Below are 22,932 nucleotides of genomic sequence, written 5' to 3'. Positions count from 1 at the left end.
TCATTCAAGAGTAGCTACATGTAGAGAACTGTTGAGGAGGTGAGGGTCTCCTGGGAGGAAGATGAATCTTGTCTCCAGTCAAAGCCAATGCTTACCCAGTGGTTGCCTCAGGAAGGCAGCGAGGATGAGATACCTAAGGTGCACATTGAGACCCATCCTCCTGCGTGTGTGAGAGAGACTCTAAAAACCCACATGTTCCCTCCAAGAGCCTGGAGAGAGCAGAGCTGCCGGAAATGACTCTGCAAGGGGAACAAAGAGTGAAATGGGGAGGAGAAAATGCTTGTTCTTAGCACATCTGAAACGTCTGTGCTTGGTCTGCCCTCCTCTAGCAGTGACACATGACACTCCAGCATGGCTCAAGCTTCAGCCAATTCCTAGATGCAAGGCAAGAAAGGGATTTTCCTTCCCTGGACTAATTTGGCCAGGAAATAAAACACAGGAGCAATCATGTCTCCTGCCAAGAGCCGATCTCTCCAGCAACAGCCATCAGTGGATGTTGAAGGAAGCATGAGATTAAGACAAACAGGTAGGATATTTCCGCTGAGTGTCCAGTCCTGTGTCCCAAGTCCCTGGGCCTGGATTTGGCTGAAAAAGTCACACGCATCGATGTCTCAACAGCTTTCCTGCCTGGCACACAGGCTGGGGAGGCACAGATCTAACCTAACCACAACCCTCAGCATGATGTTGCCTTCTCCTTTACAGACAGGCTTCATCCCTCCCTTCACATGGCCACATGGAGAACTCCTGCCTGCCTGTGCTGCCCTGGAATCCAGACACCACCACTGAGGCAAGCATGCTGTGTGGCCAGTTTGATGCCCACCCAAAGAATGTCTGGAGGAGGGATCTTTTGCCAGTTCAAAGACAGGGGCCTCTGCCACTGAAGAAACCACGTTTTCCCTCTCTGCTTCTGCAGCCCAAGAACATGGACTTAGAAGAGTTGAGGGAGCTCTTAGAGCCACACAGGCTTCCCTGGGGACCAGCTGGACAGACAACTCTCCCATCAGGGGGCAGCTTTCAGCTTCAGCAAACCTCAGACCTCTGACCCCTTTAGGCAACATGGCAATTCTTTTTCTGACCGCCTCTGAGACATGACTTGGGCAACCCTTGAACCCCAAATGTGTCTGTGTGTGGCATGTCCAAGCCTTCCTCCTATCTCGGGGACTTCACCTGCATATGAAATTGTTCTGCATTTGGTGTGGAGGGAAATCTCCAATAGCCTCATGGTTTGGAACCTCTGGATAAAGTCTGAAGGTTTCAATGACCTCTACATCATTGTCTCATGTCTGTGTTGAGGTTAAATTCCTGACTCTGCAGAATGTCTTCTGAGTACCAGAAGAGATGCCCTGGAGGAAACTATAGAGAAGCTTCGAAGAATCCCGATGCTGATTCCAATGTTGATGCTTGATGTCAATGCCAACGCTGATTCTGATGACAATGCTTGGTGGCAGGGGAACTACCCCAGGGCCCAGGTCCAGGAGGGGCTGGGTGGGGTGAGGTGGTTCCAGCGAGAAGAGCAGCAGCGCTCCCCGGTGTCGGGGGAGTTTTTGGCTGCTACATGGAAAGCACCTGTGCCTCATCAAGACAGGTGCTGAGTCACGTTGGTTGGCCGGAGATCACGTGACCCATGGAGGCTTAAAGGTGGGGCACTCCCAAGAGGGAGTGGGGCAGTTCCCTCCTGGAGATTGGAGAGGTAGGAGCCCCTGGAGAGCGTGAGTTGGAGCTCTCTGTTGGAGATTAGAAGAGCCTTCTGATTGTGGAATACGTTGTGGTCGCAACAGCCGTTTGATTGTGACCCATTGTGAGAAGATACAGGCAGTCCGCGACATCTGGTGACCCCGACGTGATTTGTCGAAACGTGAACTGCCTGGACCGCAGGGTGAAGTGCGGTACATAAAAGATACAGAGCCCAGCGAAGCCTGAGAGCGGCAGGAGCTGCGGATTGACCAGTTTTGACCTAGGCACCTGGAACAAGGTGAGCCGCTGGGAATGGACATGAGACAGAACTTTGTAAAGGAAGGCCAGACTTTTGCATTTCTTGAATCTGCGATAATGGCTGCGGGGGCCAATATAAGAAGCAAGGATCTATATAATTTACTTAACTGGGCAGCGGAGCGTGAAGACCTAGTGAGTCTCAATATGTCCTTTATCCTTGAGCTATGGAAGAAGTTGGGGGATAAGTTGCTTTGTGAAGTAGTAAGGACTTGACCAAAACCGACCTGTTGCGTACATGGGGGCCCTTGGATAATATAATTCAAGAAACAGATTATGTATCAATGGGCAAAGGTTTTGAGGAAGACGACGAACTGTCTGAGGGAGGACTGGCCTCAGACAGCACGGACAGTGAATCGGGTCTATCTTCACTGTTCAAGGAGATCAAGGAAGTTGCGGGGACTGTGCAGGGACTTTGCCCCACCCTGCAGGAGGTGTTAAAACGTCCCCCACCCTTTGCCCCAACAGCCCCCCCTTCCCCCTTTATTATGCCTACGGCTCCGCCATTTGAGCAACTGGCCCCACCCTTGGCAACTTCATATCCCGCGGTATCTGGTTATCCGGCCCAGGTACGTTTGGAGCAGCCAATAATACTACAGCAAGTTATGACGCTATTACAAGGAGTATCCCAGCAGTTAGCAGCTGTAGTGGAGATGTTGCAGCAGCCCATGACCCACCCTGCAGCAAGAGAGACTATAGGAGAAACCTCTGAAGCAAGTGATAGTTCTGCTGGGAAGTTACCAACCGCACCTAGACCGAGGAGAAAGTCGCCAGAATCCGCCTGTTTAGTGCAACCAGACCCCCTGGGAGCGACTACGGTGACAGTTCAACCTCGTGACCCAGTCTGTTTCTGGGACGAGGTTAGAATAAAAGCAACAGAGGCCAGGGACTGGGACCTGGCTGAAGCTCTGGGGGTACCAGTTAACAATAAAGAATCATCTATAACAGAAATGGGGGGAGGGCCTAGTGCGTTCCCCGTGGCACTAGCCCTTCCGGGTTCCCTGTGTGTTAGGAAGCAGAAGTGTTATAGATGTGGAAACCTGGGACATATAAAATCGGAATGCCCAGGACGAAACGGTCAAAGGCGGACAATAAATGCCGGAAAAGTTAATGGCTTGGTTAATTGCCATAAATATGGAAAACAGATATGTTACAGGTGCGGGAAAATAGGCCATATTGCTAGGCAATGTGATTCAGAGGTTTACACTAACGGCTGGCTGAGAAATAAAAGAATGAGAAAGCGTATGCAGATGCATGATGGTCTGGACAAAACTTTTGCGGGAGCGTTATGGCAACCGCAGGTTCACCATCAGGAAAAGCAGCCAGAACAGCCAGGGTGGATGTATCCAACATCATCAGAACAATGGATATATCCACCGCCAACGTGGTACGATAAAAAAATATAAGAATGACTTTCCCATGGTTTTTGACAAACGGCGATGAAAAACAGAATCAAAATGATGGAATTCCTAAGGCTTAAACATTTCTTTTTTTTTTTTCCAAAAAAAAGAAAGGGGGAATTGTCGGGGGAGTTTTTGGCTGCTACATGGAAAGCACCTGTGCCTCATCAAGACAGGTGCTGAGTCACGTTGGTTGGCCGGAGATCACGTGACCCATGGAGGCTTAAAGGTGGGGCACTCCCAAGAGGGAGTGGGGCTGTTCCCTCCTGGAGATTGGAGAGGTAGGAGCCCCTGGAGAGCGTGAGTTGGAGCTCTCTGTTGGAGATTAGAAGAGCCTTCTGATTGTGGAATACGTTGTGGTCACAACAGCCGTTTGATTGTGACCCATTGTGAGAAGATACAGGCAGTCCGCGACACCCCGGTAGGCATGGCTGGGGCGGACGTGGAGTCATAGAGTCGTAGAATCATAGAAAGGTTTGGGTTGAAAAGGACCTTGAAAGACCATCTAATCCAAACCCCTGCCATGGCTAGGGACATTTCTCACTAGATCAAGTGTGCAATAGCCTCATCTAACCAGACCTGGAACACCTCCAATGACGGGGCATCCACAACTTCTCTAGGCAACTTGTTCCAGAGTCTCACCACCCTTATAAGAAGTTCCTTTTCTCCAATCTAAATCTACCCTCTGTCAATTTAAAACTGTGACCCCTTCTCCTGTCTGTACTGGGACCAATTTAATTTAATGTCCTCATTAATATCATAGACAATGGGAGTGAGTGCACCCTCAGCAAGCTTGCAGATGGCACCAAGCCGAGTGCTGCAGTTGGTACTCTTGAGGGAAGGGAAGCCACACAGAGGGACCTTGACAGGCTGGAGAAGTGTGCCCAGATAAACCTCATGAAGTTCAAGAGGGTCAAGTGCAAGGTCCTGCATCTGGGTTGGGGCAATCTCCAGTATCAACAAATTGGGGGATGAATTGATTGAGGGCAGCCCTGCGGAGAAGGTCATACAGCTACTGGTGGCTGAAAAACTGGACTTGAGCCAGCAATATGTGCTTGCAGCCCAGAAAGCCAGTTGTGTCCTGGGCTGCATCAAAAGAAGGGTGTCCAGCCGGTCAAGGGAGGTGATTCTCCCCTTCTATTCTGCTCTGCTGAGACCCCGCCTGGAGTACTGCTTCCAGCTGTGGGTTCCCTAACAAAGACAGACATAGACCTGTTAAAGCAGGCCCTCGAGGGAAGGGCCACGAAAATGGTCCAAGGACTGGAACACGTCTCCCATGAAGAAAGGCTGAGAGAGTTACCTCCTGGTACCTCAGCAGCGCTGGCCACAGCCTTCTGCCACCACTCCTGTGGCTCTGGAGACTGCTCCAGTGCTAAAAGCAGAGGAGGAGATGGACAGCTCAGCAGTGCAGCTCCATGAGCTCTAATGAGCCAGGTTAACTGACAGATGTCAGGGCTTGGCTCAGGCAGTTTGAAATCTCCTCCTGATGCCACCTGCTAATTAATATTAGTTTGGCTTTTAGAAGAGAGGGCATTTATCTCAAGGCAACATCACCAGACCAGCTTCCTCTCTGGTGTCCCAGCCTCAGCATTCGCAGCTGCAGGGCATCTGGCTCAGCCCAGACACACAACCCTTTGCTGCTGTGTGAGCAGGTCAGGGCGGCACCTCTCCCTGCATTGAAGCTGGAACTGGTCCCAGACCTCCACAACCACCCTACAGCGATTGCCAGGGATGGGCTGGATCTTGTCAGACTTCCGAATTACTTAGACGTGTAAAGTGGAGAACCCCTGGAGCGGCAGCAATAGGATGGTCTCTAGCTTTGACTTTGTCTCTCATCCACGGGCTTCCATAACGTTGCGAGGGGCACAGAGGCAGAGAGCTGGCCAGTGGTGCCCTGGTTCTCAGAGTGTGGGGAGAGGCTGTGCTGCCTCCTGAGCATGTGCATCTGTCTGTGCCGGTGGGCGTGTTTGTGGCGGTGTGTTTGCATTCGTATGTTCATTTTCAAATGCACATGTGAGAGTGAGTGTTTGCCAGTGCGCGTGTGAACATGTGGCTTTTCTTTGTGTGTCCGTGTGTGTCTTTTTGTACGGGAGGACGGAGCTCCTGGCCATTCTCTTTCAGAGAGACTGAACATCTCTGGTTCTTTGCAAAGTAAGGCTGGAAGGGATCAGCCTGAAAGCACGGCCCATGTCTGCCTTTGTGTCCTTCTGCTCTCTCTTTTCCCTCTCCTCTGCTTGTTGGCTTCTGATCCCCTGTGGTCTACCCAGGCCAGCCCAGGGGGAGCACCTGCTGGACCTCTCCCTCCTCAGTGCAAGCCAAGGGATGTCCTGCAGGAACCTTGCTATAGCCAAAGGGCACCAAATCCTGTTTGACCCTGGTGCTCGCTTCACAGTGGCTCTGCACTTGGAGTGACTTTGTCTTCGTCCTTTATGGCCTGAAATTCTGCTGCATCCCAGCCTCTTTCTTGGTGTTGTCCTTCCCTCTGTGAACACAATCCCAAGCACTCAGTGAGCAAGGTGTCAGTGTAGGGTGACCAAAACAGAGGCAAAAGGGGATTCTTCACTGTTCACAGAGTATGGGGAGTGTGGGACACAGTGTCGTGGGCCTTTTTAAGGCACTGTTTCTGGGAACTGAAGAAGGCTTCTCCAGAGCCAGTGGCCTGCCTTGCTTTGTGTCTCCCTAGAAGTGCCTTCTTGAGCATGTTTTGTGGTTGAGGAAGCCTGATCAGGGGAAGCCTGATCAGTGGTGTCCTCAAGCGAGCAGCCTAGAGACTGCAGCAGGCCGTTGTGGGACTCTCAGCCTCCTCTCAGTGATGGATCTTCCTCCCAGTCTGCACTGAGCTCTGCTGGGAGGCATTTGAGCAGAAGATGACCTTGAAGGCTAGCACAATTGCTGTGCAGAGGAGAGAGGGAAGCAGGAGAGAGGCCCAGACAGAAGAGAGGCTTGGGCTGCTGCCTGAGTGTCCCAAGGGTGGCCAGAAGCTTTCCAAATTACTGCTTTTACCCACAGAGGGGTTGGATACATCTTCCCGCTGTGAAAGGGCACCTGCTGAAGTGCTGCAGGAAAGCACTTCAGCTGGTCTTGCTGAAGTGGCTCTGTCCAAGGCCTTGCTCAAGGGTTGGTTTGGCAGCAGAGACTTGACCTACTCTTTGACGCTGCCAGCAACTAAGCATCATATAGCCATTGGATGGGGAGAAGGAAATATAACAAAGGGCTCGTTGGTCAAAATAACTACAGGGAGAGATCATTCACAAATTACGGCCACGGGCAAAACAGTCTCAACTTTGGGAAAAATCAATTTGATTCATTACCAATCATATCAAAGAGGATAATGAGAAACAAAATTAGAACCTAAAAACACGTCCCTCACATTCTTTTCTTCTTCCTGGGCTTAACTCCCAGTTTCTCTACTTTCTCCAGGAAAAGGTGCAGCATCTCTTTACATCAACTTCCATGGCTGAAGTTCAAGAGGAAAATAACATAACGGAACCAGTTTTAAGGTGTCTCTCTCCCAAGACAAGAGAAATCCAGTGGCTTTGGAGAGGATGAATGTGCCTCCTGTTCTTAACAATGGTCAAGAGGAACAAATTGCTAAAATGTAAATGCAATGGCTGATGTATGTGCAGCTTGTACTTGACCAGGCAGTAGAGCTTTCCGTGTGTGTTTATATCTCTGAAAGTTAGAGGACCACAAGCTCGTGTAGTGCGCTATGGGAACATTTAAGATGCTGTCTGCATAAATTGATGTCTGGAATGGACAGGAAACCTTACATCAGAGGTAGCAGAGTTTCCTCAAGCCTGAGAGTATCAAAACGTCACGCAGACCCCAGTTTGCGAGAGAGGAAGCTTCATGAGCACAGCACTGTTTCCCATGCCCAGTTTCAGCATCTGCAGTGAAGGGGATATTCAGATTGTAACAGCTCAGGAATGGTAATTTGTGACTAAGGAATGATGTGTCATGGAGGGCAAGAAGGCTCAACATTCAGAAGGAGTTAAAGTAAGTGGAAGCAGGGATGCCAGAGACAGAATGAATCCCTGAAAGAGAGTGAATTATCCTTTGTTGATAAGATAAGATACAGCCCCACCATTGTCTTGTAGCCATCCTGGAATGGGAGAGCTCAGAAGCCACGTTTAAGCAGGATAGCTGGCTTGGGGGATGGACCCGTGGCCAGGCTAATGTGCCCCATGCACCTGTTGATAGGATCGGTGTGGATGCAAGTGCTTCTATCTAAGGAATGTGCTTGCGAAGCACCTTTGCAGATCCCTTGTAGAATCACTTATGGCAGTAGGACTCTGCCCAATACATTATTCATGAATTATTTTTGTAATTATGTAAGCACAGATGTGTTTAATTTGCCTCAAGGGGTAACACAAAAATACCCCTAGAGCAGCCTGCTGCAAATCTGGCTTATCCCACACACACAGGTCCATGCTGCCCTGGGAAGCCATCACTACAGCACTGCTCCCTTTGTAGGAGCAGTGGATGATCAGATCCATTTAACTCCTGTGAGGAGATTTCAAGGAGCCCTGGGGCTTGTAAGGCTCCATTGGTATGTTGGTCTCTTTGCTCATTGGTTGCAAACATGGAGAGCACCTGGGCTTTTGGCAATTGGGGCTGTTCTGTGTGGTTTGCTCTGCCCCTCAGGCACAGACTTGGCACTTGGACTGGCTCAACAGCTGGAGATAACCCGATGGCTTGAAACAAATTCAGCTGAATTCTTTACTTACTGAAGAGAACAAACAGGCCCATGTATGTCTGTCAAAATGCAGCATAGGGGCCTCTGAGTGGGGGGGGTCAGTGCTTGATGGACCTGAATAGTCATGGAACTGCATGAATTTATTAACTCTGAGTCAGGGGGGCTGAGGGCAAGCCCCTGGCGTCCTGGCACCCTGCAGGCTCTGCCCTACAGTCAGGGTCAACCATTTCCAGAGCCAATGACACTGGTCCCTTTCAGAAAGAGGATCTTGTCCTGCAGATCCGTGGGTGCACAGGGGCAACAGCAGTGCCAGGGGAGAACTGAGAGCCCCTCCCCAAGCTCAGTCTTGCACAGACACGTGCCCTCCCTCCCCTGGCTTGTTGCACAGCCAAGGAAGCTCCTTGCACCAGGGTGTCTTGCACAGCACAGAGGTACGTGGCACTGTCAGAGACCTCGACTTCCTCCAGCTGCAGGAGGCTGTATTTCCCCGTGGTGTTCAGCACCGTGGTGAGACGGTCACTGCGCTTGGAGCCAGCTGATGCCTGATATGAGATGAGCTGGGGAGCTTGTCCTTTCCTCTGCTGGTACCAGAGCAAACCCTGAATGTAGGAGGTTTGGTAGGTGCAGGTGGTTTGGAAGGTGTCTCTCTGCTTCACTGTGACTTGTCCTTCTTGCTGGGTGATAGTGACCTGCCCCATGGTGCCTGGAAGAAAGCAACGGTCAGCAGCTGTGGAGGGAAAGGCTCTGGGAAGCAAACCAGGAATGGATGCAAAACCCTCGTGTAGAAGACTGCCTTACCCTGCAAGAATATCATGAGTCCTGGGGACAGCCATGTGGAGAGAGTACTCAGCACAGCATGGATCCAGAGGAGAGCTGTGCTGTGTCCCTCCTCCTCCTCCTCCTCCCTGGTCTCTGACTGCCCAGAGGATCAGGGAACAGCCTGTCATGCCTGATCATTGTGTGCTGAGATCAGCCCTCCAACAAGTTGAGGGACCCAGGGAGCTATGGTAAAATGATTCATGTTGATGATGATAGTGCTTCTCTATCCCTGCCATCTCTGAGGGCTCCTAGGTACCCAGTGCCATGCAGGGCTGAGTTGAACGTCTGTAAGGGGGAGCCCTGGCTGAGTTGACAATCAGGAGGAAAAAGGAGGCCACAGAAAACAGTATGGGAGCACAGCCCGGCAGCACATTTAAAGTCTCTGTGTCAGCTTAAGAAGAATCTGCTAATTTGTGCTGGAATGGGAGAAGTTTGAGGCTCAGGGACAGCTGAGATCTCCTATGGTGACAACAGGTGGATCAGAAGAGAGAGAGGTGGATTGAAGGGGAGAGAAAAACAGAGGAAGGATCGGAGATCTCTCTTCTCTTCTCCTTTGCAACAGTAAGAGCATCTGGAGAGAATGCATGCAGAACTACGAATGTGAGGCAACATTTCCCAGTGTTTTCCTGTTGATATTCAGGAGAATTTCCATGCATGGACATGGTAAGGCTATTAGGAGTTTCATGGAGTGAAAAAGGAATATATGTTGATGAAAAGCCAGGACTTACCCTGCAGTTGCCCCAAGAACACCATGAGGATGAGAGACATGAGGTGCATGATGAGACCAACTGTGCTGTTTGCTGAGTGAGAGAGTCAGAAAACCACCTCCAGCCCCGAGATAACAGAGCTGCCGGAAACGACTCTGTTGTGGGAGCAAAGGAAGAAGCGAGGCTGAGAAATGATCTGCTCTTCCTGTGCCTGAAATGCTCCTTCTGGGTTTCTCCCTCCTCCAGCACCGACACCTGTGGCTCCCTCAGCCAACGGCATTCTGAACATTTCCACAGTGGGGGGCTCTGTGCACTCTGCACACGGGTACAGGAAGATGAGGGTTTCTGCATTTCTACAAAGAGGAGAAATAGACCCTTAGTTCTCAACATGCAACCATCCTTGCTGATCCCAGGGCCACATCCCTGGCAGTTTCTCCTTCCTTGATGCTTGTATCTCCACTTGAAATATGTCCTGGACAATGTCCAGACAGATTTAGAATGCCTCCAAGGATAGAGACTCCACAACCTCTCTGGGCATCCTGTGGCATGTCCTGTCACTGGACATGAAGGAGAAGAGCTTGGCTCTACCCCCTTCACATGCTACCTTCAGGGATTTGTAGTCATTAATGAGATCTTCCCTGAGAATTCTGTTCTGCTCCTCTGGGTTTCTCCCTCCCCTGCACCAGGTTTGCAAGGACTAAAGGGAGGTTGTTCACTATTGGGAGATTCTTCTTTGGACAGTCAGGCCATGTCTGTTGTGCTGCCTTTTTTGTCCATCTGCCAGTAATTCCCTGGAAATACAGTTACGAAATCCAGCTGAGACGGGGAGCAGGGCTGATCCTTCACTCTGTGCCTCTGAAGCCTCTGACCATGGGCTGTGACCATGGGTACTAACCAGCTACTCGAGCCACACAGAGTTCCCCAGGGACTGGCTGGAGCCCACAGTCTCTTCCCAGAGGCCTCCTGCCAGCTCTCACTCACCTCAGACCTCCAGCCCCTTTGGGCATCTTAGCAAATCTCTTTCTGACTCACTCTGCAAGCAGGAACCTGGCATCCCTTGAGGCTGTGGGTATGTCCACCCCATGCTTTTACCCTGTCTCCTGGTACTCAACTCCACAGGTTCTGAATCCTGCCCAACAAGCTCATGGTCTCAACACTGAGCCAGTGTGAGCAGCACTTGGAGGTGCCTGTGACCTCGACATGCCCTTCTCCTGTGCGTGTCGAGCTTGAACTCCTGACCCCATGGGATGACTTTGTAACACTAGCAGGAACATTCTGAAATATCTCTGAAAGCCTGTGGCTGCAGGATGCAGCTACAGTTGTATATCTGAGCTCTAACCAAGTAACAAAAGATGAACCACCTTCTGGTTGTTCATGTCTAAGTCAAGTTTGGCGTTAGCACCTTCGCACGGCAGTCCCTGTGTTTACGGAGCAGAGGAAAGCACCTGCTCAGGGTTCCCTTGGCCATCCGACGGCCCGTGTGAGCAGTGGCCGGTGGCTGCGGCAGGACCGAGGGCTCCCGGCTGCCCGTGGGCAGGAGGATGTCTGCTGCCCGCCTGCCCGTGCAGAGCAGAAAGGCGCTGCTCGTCGCCGGGAGCCAGCGGGGCCGGCGGCCGCGATCGCTCCTTGCCGGGCAGCGCCGGGCACCGCCACCGCTCCGCTCGCCATTGCTGCCCCGCCGCCGCCGCCACCGTCGCGGGGGATTCCCGTCTGCGTGCCGGTGGGAGTGCGGGGCTGAGCGGCGGTGAGGGGCGAGAGAAGGTTCCTGCCCGGTGAAGGGCTTCGCAGCCGCCGAGGGGGGAACTCCCGGGGCTGCGGGGCCCCGTCGGTGCCGGTGCCGACGGCAGAAGCGGGGCCGGGGCCGGCCGGGGCCGGGCGGGGCGAGGCGGCCCCGGCGGGCGGAGCGGCAGCGCCCCCTGGCGGGCCCGGCCGGGGCTGCCCCCCCGCCCCCGACACAGCCGCCCGGCCCCGCCCGCCGCGGTTCGTGCCCGGCCGCAGCCCCGGCTCCTCTCCCCGTGTCTCCCAGCGCGCAGTAATACACCGCCGCGTCCCCGCGCCGGGGCCGGGCGAGCCACAGGGCGCTGGACCGGCGGTCTGGCAACACCGACAGCCGCCCCGGCGGCTCCGGCACCTCCTTGGACCCTTTAATGCTGCTCACGAGGAATGCGGGGCCTCGGCCCGGGAGCTGCCGGTACCAGTGGATGAAGTCGGTTAACTGTATGTTGGGGTGTGAGCAGTTGATGCTGATGCCGGTGCCCTCGGTGGTCTCTGCCGACGGCTCCTGCTGCACCTGGGCTCTGCCCACAGCCGCTGCCGAGAAAGGCGATGGCAAAAGATCACCAAAGATCACCCAGCTTCTATTTTCCCAAGGAAAAGCTTAGGAAGAGTGGCAGTGAGACAGAGCCCGACTGGAAAGTATGGGGACATGTGTGCAACTGGGACTGAGAGTGGTCCTGGAATGAGTGTGTGGAGTGAGGGGAGAAGGCTGGAAAGGAATTTAAAATTGATACATGCAGAAATGGGATGAAAGTCAGATTCGGGATGGATGGATGAAGAGGGGACAAGGACAGAGGATAATGGATGTGTTACAGAAAGGACAGAGGTTTGAATTCAGAACAAGAATTAATGCTGAATGCAGAGGGGGATAAGTGCATGTTTGAAATAATGGAGAGCAGCAGGAAAACAAACTTGCACCTGTAGATATGAAGGAAGCAGAGGGAGAGATGAGAGACTGGTCTTCGAGAGTAGAAAGAGGGGTTTAGAGCTTGTAGGGGCCTGGAGAGATGGGAAAAAGAGAGGTGGATGGAGGGATGAAGAGAGGAAGAGCAGAGAGCGAGAGTGGGTGTTACAGTGAAAGAGGGCTGGAATCAGGGCAGTAACAACGGCTGAATTCACAGAGAAGTTTGCATGCATGGAAAGGCAGACGTACATGGAAGCTACCTTGTAATGACAGAGACGATGGGAATGAAGGGAGACTACCCAGAAGGGACTCAAGAGAGCTGGGAAAGGGGGACGGGAAAGGGCAGAGAGCAAAACGAGAGGGAAGAGTTCGCAGAGGCTCCTCCTTGAGGGGAACACCCTGGCACGGCCCCGGCCCCCGCCACCCCCGCCAGCCCCGCGCACCCAGCAGCACCGCGGCCAGCCCCGCCAGCCCCGCGCCCCGGCACCGCCGCATCCCGCCGCTCCGCCGCCCGCGCCTCGCTGCCCCCCGCCAGCCCCGGCTCTCTGCTCCGGCACCGCCGCCTCCTCTCCGCCGCCTCCTCTCCTCTCCGCCGCCGCCAGCTCCGCCCCGGGGCTGAGCCCTGCGCCGGCGCCGCTCGGGGCTCGCCCGGGCTCCCGCTGCTCAGCGGCTCTGCACGGGCACCACTTGCTCGCCCGGCAAATGCCCTCGGCCCGGCCCGCAGCAAGAAGCAGCCTGCACAGCGCCAGCTGCACACGGGACAGCTGCAGAGCCTTGGCCCAGGACATGGAGCCGCTTCCCAGAGCCGGCTCCGAGCTCGGGGGCTGCAAACAGTGCTGGCAACACTTTGGCTCAGGATGCACTTGGTCTTCTTTGCTGCACGGACACGCTGCTGTCCCTTACGTTCAGCCAAGTGTCTCCTAAAGACCCCACATCCTTTTCCGTGAATCTGCTTCCTAGACAGCAATTCCCCAACGTGTGTGACTGCATAGTCTGGTTTCTACCCCAGACGCTAAACCTTGCTCTCTTTGACCTTCATGAGGTTCCAGTCAGATCATTTCTTCGTGGTCACAACTCTTTGAGCCTGGAAGTCCAGTCAATTTTCCACCACACCTTATCAGCCTCTTAATCATTAGGAAGTACAGGAGAGGGTGTGAAAGGTCCTTTTAAACTCCAAGTACACACAACCCCTGCCCTTTCCTTCTTCACTGTGCCTGTTACCTCATGAGAAAGCAAAGAGGTTGGCCCTCAGCTACACTAGAGTCTCAGCTCAGAAGCAGCTCCATGGAGAGAGGAATCAACCCCATCTGAGCTCTCCCTGGCACTGATCTCACCAAGGTCCCTAAAGAGAAAGAAGGAAGTCCTCAACTGAACTGTGTCCAAGTTGGACCCTAGCTCAGGTAGACAAATATTCAGGAGGGCAGATGGGCTCAGGAACTTTACACATTGCGCACAGTCCTTGTTGTCCCTCCCAGGAGCAGTCACTGGGCACTCAGACTGAGATTGCAGTGCAGGACATGAAGCTCCTGAGGGCTGAACACCAAAGCTGTCATCAGTTCTTTGGCTTTCCCAGTGCAAGACACAGGATCTGTCCTTCTGCTCACAGCACAGCGATCTCAGGCTCCACGTTGCTTTCATTCAGTATCTGTTTGCTCCAAGGTCTCAGCCCCTGCCTGACTCACCACCAGGTTGATGGGCTGCACAAGTCCTTTTGACATTGGCTTGGACACGAGAGGGGGCTGTGTCCCACTCCAGACACTACCAACACTCTGTTGGAAGCAGATCTCCTGGCAGATGGCCTGCATAAGGTGGACAGGATTCCTTGGCCTTTCTCCTTGCCCATACAGCAAACTCCCTCCTTTGGAACTCCCTAGCACTGGGGAGAGCAGCTGCGTCCTGTCCTGGAGAGGCAGAGAGGAGGGGACTGCCAGCCCTGCCGAGGCACTCTCCGTATTGTCACCTTTAGTTAATCTGAGGAACCAGACCTGTGCGAAACCATCCTTGTTGTGGCCTGAAATGGGCAGCAGTGGAGTGTCAGCTTTGGAGGGGCAGGAAAAGGAGGGCTCAGGAGGCAGGGGCTGCCTTTCAGTGCCCCTGCCCCGGACAGATCTCCAGCAGTTTCATGCCATCACCGTTCAAGCGCACTTGGGCTCCTTCTGACCCTGGGAACCTGCTGCTTTCTGGTGCTCACGGACAAAGCAATGGAGAGTGTCCCCACTGGGAGCAACACATTCCTTCCTGATGAGGGACACACACAAACCGGCTCATGCACATTGGTGTGGAATTGTGCACAAATTTGTGCTCCCCCTGTGCATTCCCACAGACATGGCTGCACACAAAAGCACACGAGACAAAAACACACATAGGAACACACCCAGCTGTGGACTGTGCTGAGGAGAGCTGGGGACAACTGCAGCAGGGCTAGAGCATTCTGGAGAAGGACAAGGCCCCAGGCATGCCCAGGATGTTGCTTGTGTGCTCACAGACTGCAAAGACAGGAGATGAGGTCAAAACTGGCCAGATATTTTTCTGAGGGCGGAGTTAGGCAGGAAGGTGTCAAAAGCAGCAGCACAATGGGGAGGTAACAGCAAGTGACCATTGCAGCGAGCTGATGGGGGAGGGAAAGACAAGGACGGGGCACGTTGTCCTGCATTGGAGTCTTTGGGCCGTCAGGTGAAGACTGCTGGAACTTCCTCCTGAGAACAACACCGTAGTCACCCAGGCTGATGCCACTTGTCTGCTCTGGACCCTTCCAGTGCTTGAGCTGAGTCTTCTGCCAGCACTGCTGCATTCCTGCCCGAGAAATCCTGGGGCCTTTCATCTCAGTGCTTAGAAGAAGCCTTCATTGGGGAATGGGCATGTCCCAAACCTGAAAATGAAAAGGCAACAGTGATGGAAACCAAAGCAGAGCCCATATCATTAGCTGTGATGGTTTGCATCCCAGATGATCTTGTCAGAAAATTGTTACCTCTGCAAAGGGTGCCTCTGGTCCTGCAGCAATCCTGGACAGGTATAAAAGCCAGCCCAAGTCCCTTCTCTCCCATCCTCTCCTCTTGCCTCCTTCTCCTTGAGAACCAGGTGAGTCCAAAGTCCCTTCTTCTCTTCTTCCAAAGTGAGATCTTTCTTCAATGAATCTCTCAGCTGACGTTGCCTCTGTCCTCTGCTGGGACCCAAAGCTCCTTGTCATGATAGAGGGAGGAAGGGGGAAGATCTGCTCAGAGAGAGGGTGAGATGTGGCTGAAGGGGGTTTATGCACTAGGAGAGAGTCCCCAGGTCTTTGAAGGGACCCGGCAGGCTGAGACAATGAAGACTATCTCTTGGCACTGCCTCCATCTCCCCATTCAGAAGTGCCCTTGGTTCCTTTGTGAAAGGGAAACCAGGCTGCTCCTCACCAACCCTTGTGCTCTGCTTCCTCCCTGCATCTCTCCCAGGTGCTTCTTCAGCCCAGGGACATGTCCTGCTACAACCAGTGCCTGCCATGCCAACCCTGCGGCCCGACCCCACTGGCCAACAGCTGCAACGAGCCCTGTGTCAGGCAATGCCAGAACTCCACCGTTGTCATTGAGCCGTCTCCTGTAGTGGTGACCCTCCCCGGCCCCATCCTCAGCTCCTTCCCACAGAACACTGTTGTGGGCTCCTCCACCTCTGCTGCTGTTGGCAGCATCCTCAGCTGTGATGGAGTGCCCATCCCCTCTGGCTGCTGTGACCTCTCTGGCATTTCTAGACGCTACAGTGGCAGAAGGTACCTCCTCTGATGAAGATACTGGGAAAACTTCATGGAGACACCTCGATGAATTCAGAACGTGGTGCTGGGCGAAGGATTGAGATTTTAAATGTGTTTTCGGTATAGCTGAATCACTTTGCCTTTCATTCCTGTTTCTCTGCTCTGGTTCCCCTTTTTAACAAGGTCCCACCAAGGCCATCCTGGTGGGGAGCATCTATCTCCTCTCTCTCTATGGGACAGGCAGATGGACATCATGCAGGAACTTCTCCATGGCCAAGAACCACAGACTCTCTCCTGCCCCCAAGGATCCATGCACTGCTGTCCTGCACTCAGAGCGACGTTGTTTCCTTCTTTTGACTCATTAAAGCTGTGCTGCATTCAAGCCTGGCCTCCATGTGTTCCTTTGCCCTGTGGACGCTCCCCAAGCTGTCGAAGGAGAAGGGTGTTGCTCTGAGATAAAAGAGATTGAGGGCACCAGGAAACTTTTCTTCATTCCCAGAGGAATGGGAGGTTGGTACACTCTGCAGTGGTTCCTCTTTTGGGAACCTTCCCTTGCAGCTGGAGAAGACATCCCTGTTTGTTTTGCTGCCATGCATTGAGACTGGAACCTGGAGCTGAGCATGTGGGAGCTGAGGGCAGTCAGTGCAGAAATGGGAACCGTGAAATGGTGTGGTTTAGGAGATCAAATTGCTCTGATACAGAGCATGGAGGGGAATGTGAAGATCAGCAAGGACGAGAGTACTGATTGCACTTCCCAAGAGAGCTGCATTTGGGTACAGAGCTCTTGACTGCTTTGTTGGTCCCCTCAGGGAATTTGTACTCAGGAATTGGCTGCCATTCTGGGGAGAGAGGATTTTGTTACATGGAAATCTCATCCCTTTGGATTTGTAGAAATGTCTCTTGGCAGCCACTACTGTCTCATATCCTATTTCCTGCTGTTAAGTGTATCTCAGAATGACCGAAGGCCAAAAGCTTTATAAGGGCATTTTTCTTGTGTGTCTGAAATCCTTTTCCCCTCATCATACTATTAATAAACATCATCAAATTAGCATGAGGGAGAGGGAGGGGCGGCATTTCTTCTGACAGATGGGTAAGCCCTTTGGCCAAAGCACCACCAGAGCAGTGCTACTGGCTCTTGGCATGACCTCTAGTTTGGCTGCCCAGCTCAATTGCTCTTGGAAAGGCAGGAAAGAGGCACAGGATCTGTGCAGGTTTTACACTTCAGACTAAGGGCTTTGTTGCCAGAAGTTGTTTTTTTTTAACGCTGATTTCAGTCGTGCTGTGGCTACGCTTTGCGGAAGGCAGGCACTGAGCCGTCTCAACTGGTGCTTCCCCTTTCACTGCTGTGGCCTGTTTCTATGGCCCACGTGCCCTCACCCACATGGGAGACCCCTCAAAAAAGTCACTAGGCAGAGCAGTGGTTGTTCTTTCTGTCATTCTTACTCCCCTGCTCAAACCCTTGATTTACACCCTAAGAAACAAGGATGTGAAACTGCTCTGAGCAGGCTCAAGAGCTGGTATTTCTTCACATGAAGTCAAGAACTGCCAGGGTGTCGTCACCCTCACCCCAAGATCACCATACATCAAGGAGCTGATGATCCGTGTAACTGAGGACACCCTGTGCTCTGCTGTGCTGTGCTGCAGGCAGAGCTTGGCCATCAGGCCCGTGTTGTGCTGCACAAACCAGAGTTAAAACACGGCCCGTCGATTGTAACCGATGAGCCTGCAGGCAGCTCCTGCTCGGTGCCAGTGATTACACCACCTGGTGTCCTTGCCTGTGTCTGAAAGTGCAGTAAGAAGTTCTCACGTGAACATCCTTTCTGTTTGACAGCAGAAATGCTGAATAGAGCTGTTCGATTTTATGAGAATCCTCTAAAAGTGTGACTGACCAAAACAGGGTAACCCTTGGATGGGCAGAATCTGTGTGGCATGCTGTGCCCTCATTGGAGCCACCCATAGGACAGCCCATAGAATGTGCAGAAATGGTTTTGCCTGTAGGAACCTTGGCTGCAAGAGAAACTCAGCCAGCTCACACTGACAGAGGAGGCTGCAGGCAGCTACCTCTCCCTGCAGGCAATTACACGACCTGCACCTGCATGCAGAACACAAGAAGAAAAAAGGCCAGCACATCAATTAAACTGGGGAAAAACTAAACAGAATGCAGGAACGTTCTCAGGGTAGCCAGAACATTCTTTCCAGCTGCTCTGTAAATTAATGTTGCTGCTGCATTTCTCTGCCTTTTGAAGAGAGGGCACTTACCTGACAGGGAGTCTAGAGACAGGTTCACTACTTGTGATGCATCACTGGTGATGTCCCAGCCTCAGTGTCTGTGGCCTGAGTGGAGCCTGGTTTGTCCCAGACACACCGCCTTCTGCTGCCACCTGAGTGTGTCACTGTGGCATCACTCCCTTCCCAAGGGCAGGGGCTGGTCCCAAACCCTTTAGGAGAGCATTAAGGTCAGGCAGGATCTTTTAACATTGCAGGATTATTTATTTTTTTTTTCCTTCTGATGCGAGAATTCTTTGTGTGGCTGCAACAGTGAGGATGTTCCCCTTCACACACAGGCTTGAGATGCCTGGAAAGGCCATGACAGCTTTGACTCTGCTGTGGTTTCTCTCTGTCTTACAGTGAGAAAACACCTGACTGAACCACTGCCAAACCCCTGAGCTCACAAAAGCTGATGGGACTGGCCAGTGACTGATGGGTTGCCTTAACTGTAGGATCTGAAGGACTGGGCTAGAGTCATTTAGAGGGGCTGAGAGCTGGTGTTGGGAGTCCTGGTTCTCAGCGGGGTGTGTGCATGATCGTACTCAGGTACCTGTTCCCCTGGCTGCGCTCACGTGTCCATTCACACATACATGTGTGCACCTGTGGTAATACCCATGCAGTGGTGGATGTGCACAAATGTTGTTTGTGTGTGTGTGTTTGGGCAGTTGTGCCCATCAGTGTGTAGGTATTTTAGCACCCACATGCCTTCATGCAGGAGAGCACGACTGTGCATGACTAGTCTGCACATACCTAATTGTGTGGGCACGAGTGTGTGCAGATGTGTGCTTTTGTGTGTGTACCTCTGTAGGGCAGCACACATGTATATCTGTATGCAAATGCATGTGTGCAGGAGCACGCACATGTGTAAACGTGTGTGAATATCTGTGTGTTCATGTTGGTATGGGGGCGGCTGTGCATGTTGGTATGGACATGGGCTCCTTTGGAAACATGTTTGTACACATCTCTTTGTAAGTGCACACGTATGCATTGCTCTTTGGGTGTGTGTAAGCACACGTGTGTGGTTGTGCCTGTGTGTGTGAATTTCTGTGTGCACCGAAGAGGAAATTCACATTGTAACTGCTCAGCAGTGGTAATTTGTGACTAAGGAATGATCGTCCATGGAGGGCAAGAAGGCCCAAATACAGAAGAGGTGAGAGTGGCTGGCAGCAGGAATGCCAGACACAAAAGGCCTCTCTGCAAGGGAGTGCAATTTCCCTTGGTGATGCAATAAGACACAGCCACAGCATTGTCTTGGAGCAATCCTGGAATGAGAATGCTCAGTGGCCACCTTTGGGCAGCAGAGCTGGTGCTGAGGGATTGACCCAATGTCAGGCTGAGGTGCCTCATGGAACCGCTCACAGGATGGGTGCTGGTGCCAGTGAACATAGGGAATTTGAGAAGTCGTGGCGGTCTGGTGAGGTCCCCGATGACTGGAAGAGAGGGAACATAACCCCCATTTTTAAAAAAGGGGAACAAGGAGGACCCGGGCAACTACAGGCCGGTCAGCCTCACCTCTGTGCCTGGCAAGGTCATGGAGCAGATTCTCCTGGGAACCATGCTAAGGCACATGGAGAGCAAGGAGGTGGGGGGTGACAGCCAACATGGCTTCACCAAAGGCAGATCGTGCCTGACCAACTTGGTGACCTTTTACGATGGGGTGACAGCATCGGTGGACAAGGGTCGACCAATGGATGTCATCTACCTGGACTTGTGCAAAGCTTTTGACACTGTCCCACACGACATTCTTCTCTCTAAACTAGAGAGACATGGGTTTGATGGATGGACCACTCGGTGGATAAGGAATTGGCTCAATGGCCGCACTCAGAGAGTAGTGGTCAACAGCTCGATGTCCAAGTGGAGACCGGTCACGAGTGGCATCCCTCAGGGGTCCGTGTTGGGCCCGGCCCTCTTCAACATCTTTGTCGGTGACATGGACAGTGGCATGGAATGCACCCTCAGCAAGTTTGCCGATGACACCAAGCTGTGTGGTGCCGTCGACACGCTGGAAGGGAGGGATGCCATCCAGAGGGACCTCGACAGGCTGGAGAGGTGGGCCCGTGCCAACCTCATGAAGTTCAACCAGGCCAAGTGCAAGGTCCTACATCTGGGTCGTGGCAATCCCAGGCACAAATACAGACTGGGCGGAGAATGGATCGAGAGCAGCCCTGAGGAGAAGGACTTGGGAGTACTGGTGGACGAGAAGCTCAATATGAGCCGGCAATGTGCTCTTGCGGCCCAGGCGGCCAACCGCATCCTGGGCTGCATCAAGAGGAGTGTGGCCAGCAGGTCGAGAGAGGTGATTCTCCCCCTCTACTCTGCCCTCGTGAGACCTCACTTGGAGTACTGTGTCCAGTTCTGGAGTCCCCAACATAAGAAGGACATGGACCAGTTGGAGAGGGTCCAGAGGAGGGCCATGAAGATGATAAGAGGGCTGGAGCACCTTTCCTATGAGGACAGGCTGAAAGAGTTGGGGCTGTTCAGCCTGGAGAAGAGGAGGCTCCGGGGTGACCTTATAGCGGTCTTCCAGTACCTCAAGGGGGCCTACAAGAAAGATGGGGAGATGCTGTTCAGGAGGGCCAGTTGTGACAGGACAAGGGGTAATGGTTTTAAAATAGAGGGAGGTAGATTCAGGTTGGATATTAGGAAAAAATTTTTTACCATAAGAGTTGTAGAACACTGGAACAGGTTGCCCAGAGAGGTGGTGGATGCTCCATCCCTGGAGACGTTCAAGGCCAGGTTGGACGAGGCCCTGAGCAACCTGATCTAGTTGGAGATATCCCTGTTCCTTGCAGGGGGGTTGGACTAGATGACCTTTGAAGGTCCCTTCCAGCCCTAACGATTCTATGATTCTATGATTCTATGAATTAGCTTGTGATGTATCTTTGCAGACTCCTTGCAGAACTGCTTTTGATGGTAGGACTCTGCCCAACACATTGAGAATTTGGTGATTTTTTTCATATGTGAGCAAAAGCAGGTGTTTAATTTGCCTCATGGGTACAATAAAAATTCACCACCAGCACACATGTTTGTGTGTGTGCATGTCTGTGAGTGTGCCTACTCTGTGTGCACCCATGAGGGTATGTCAGAGCGGCTAGTCACTCATGGAAACTACAAGAATTCTGTGAGACAATGCAGGGAGAAAATGAGAAAGGCAAAAGCCCAGCTGGAGCTTAATCTGACAGCCAACATAAAAGACAATAAGAAAAGTTTCTACAAATACCTTAACAGTAAAAGGAGGGTTAGGGAGAATCTCCACCCCTGGCTAAATGGTATGGGAGAAATACTGACTGGGGATGAAGAAAGGCTGAGGTACTCAATGCCTCCTTTTCTTCAGTCTTTAATGGTCAGACTAACTCACTGGGTGATATGGCTCTAGAACCAAATGGTGGAGATGGAGAGCATAATCAAGGTTTCTCTCAAGAGGAAACAGTAAGCGAACTGCTGCACAGCTTAAATGTGCAGAATTCTATGGGGACGGAGGAGATCCACCCAAGAGTTCTGAGGGAGCTGGCACAAGTACTCACCAAGCCACTTTCCATCATTTACCAACTATCCTGGCTACCAGGGGAGGTACCAGCTGACTGGAGGTTGACAAACATGACGCTGATCTACAAGAAAGGTAAAAGGGAAGACCCAGGGAACTAAAGGCCTGTCAGTCTGACCTCAGTGCCAGGTAAACTCATGGAACAGATCATCCTTAGTGTTCTCATGCATCATGTACAGGACAGTCAGATGATGAGGCCCAGTCAACATGGATTTATGAAGGGCAGGTCTTGTTTGACCAACCTGATCTCCTTCTATGATAAAATGACCCGTTTAGTGGATGAGGGAAGAACTGTGGATGTTGTTTACCCTGATTTTAGCAATGCCTTTGACACTGTTTCCCATAACATTCTTCTGCAGAAGCTGGCTGCCTATGGCTTGGATGGAAGTACACTTCGCTGGATCAAAAACTGGCTGGACGGCCGGGCCCAGAGAGCGGTGGTGAATGGAATTAAATCCAGCTGGCGGCCGGTCACCAGTGGTGTTCCACAGGGCTCAGTGCTGGGGCCTGTTCTCTTTAACATCTTTATCAATGATCTGGATGAGGGGATCAAGTGCACTCTCAGCAAGTTTGCAGATGACACTAAATTGGGAGGTAGTGTTGATCTGCCTTAGGGTTGGGAGGCTCTACAGAGGGACCTGGACAGACTGGATCGATGGGCTGAGGCCAGCTGTATGAAATTCAACAAGACCAAGTGCCGAGTCCTGCGCTTGGGCCACAACAACCCGCTGCAGCGATACAGGCTTGGGGAAGTGTGGCTGGCAAGCTGCACAGCAGAGAAGGACCTGGGGGTGCTGGTCGACAGCCGATTGAACATGAGCCAGCAGTGTGCCCAAGCAGCCAAGAAAGCCAACGGAATCCTGGCATGGATCAGAAACAGTGTGGCCAGCAGGAGCAGGGAAGTGATTGTCCCCCTGTACTCAGCACTGGTGAGGCCACACCTGGAGTACTGTGTCCAGTTTTGGGCCCCTCACTTCAAGAAGGACGTTGAGGTGCTGGAGTGGGTTCAGAGAAGGGCAACGAAACTAGTGAAGGGTTTAGAGAACTTGTCCTATGAGGAGCGGCTGAGGGAGCTGGGACTGTTTAGTCTGGAGAAGAGGAGGCT

The 22,932-nt window shown here is 52.5% G+C and overlaps 1 protein-coding gene across 1 annotated transcript; it reads left to right on the top strand.

Annotated features, from left to right (window-relative positions):
- Positions 1 to 15,743: 15,743 nt before the first annotated feature.
- LOC104371436 (feather keratin Cos1-1/Cos1-3/Cos2-1) lies at positions 15,744 to 16,046 on the top strand. Its single transcript, XM_009984649.2, has one exon. The coding sequence runs from the start codon at positions 15,744 to 15,746 to the stop codon at positions 16,044 to 16,046; it is 303 nt and encodes a 100-aa protein (XP_009982951.2).
- Positions 16,047 to 22,932: the final 6,886 nt, after the last annotated feature.

Source organism: Tauraco erythrolophus, chromosome 25 (assembly GCF_009769465.1).
Source record: "Tauraco erythrolophus isolate bTauEry1 chromosome 25, bTauEry1.pri, whole genome shotgun sequence".
Lineage (NCBI taxonomy): Eukaryota > Metazoa > Chordata > Aves > Musophagiformes > Musophagidae > Tauraco > Tauraco erythrolophus.
This window is presented reverse-complemented; position numbering and strand designations above follow the sequence as displayed.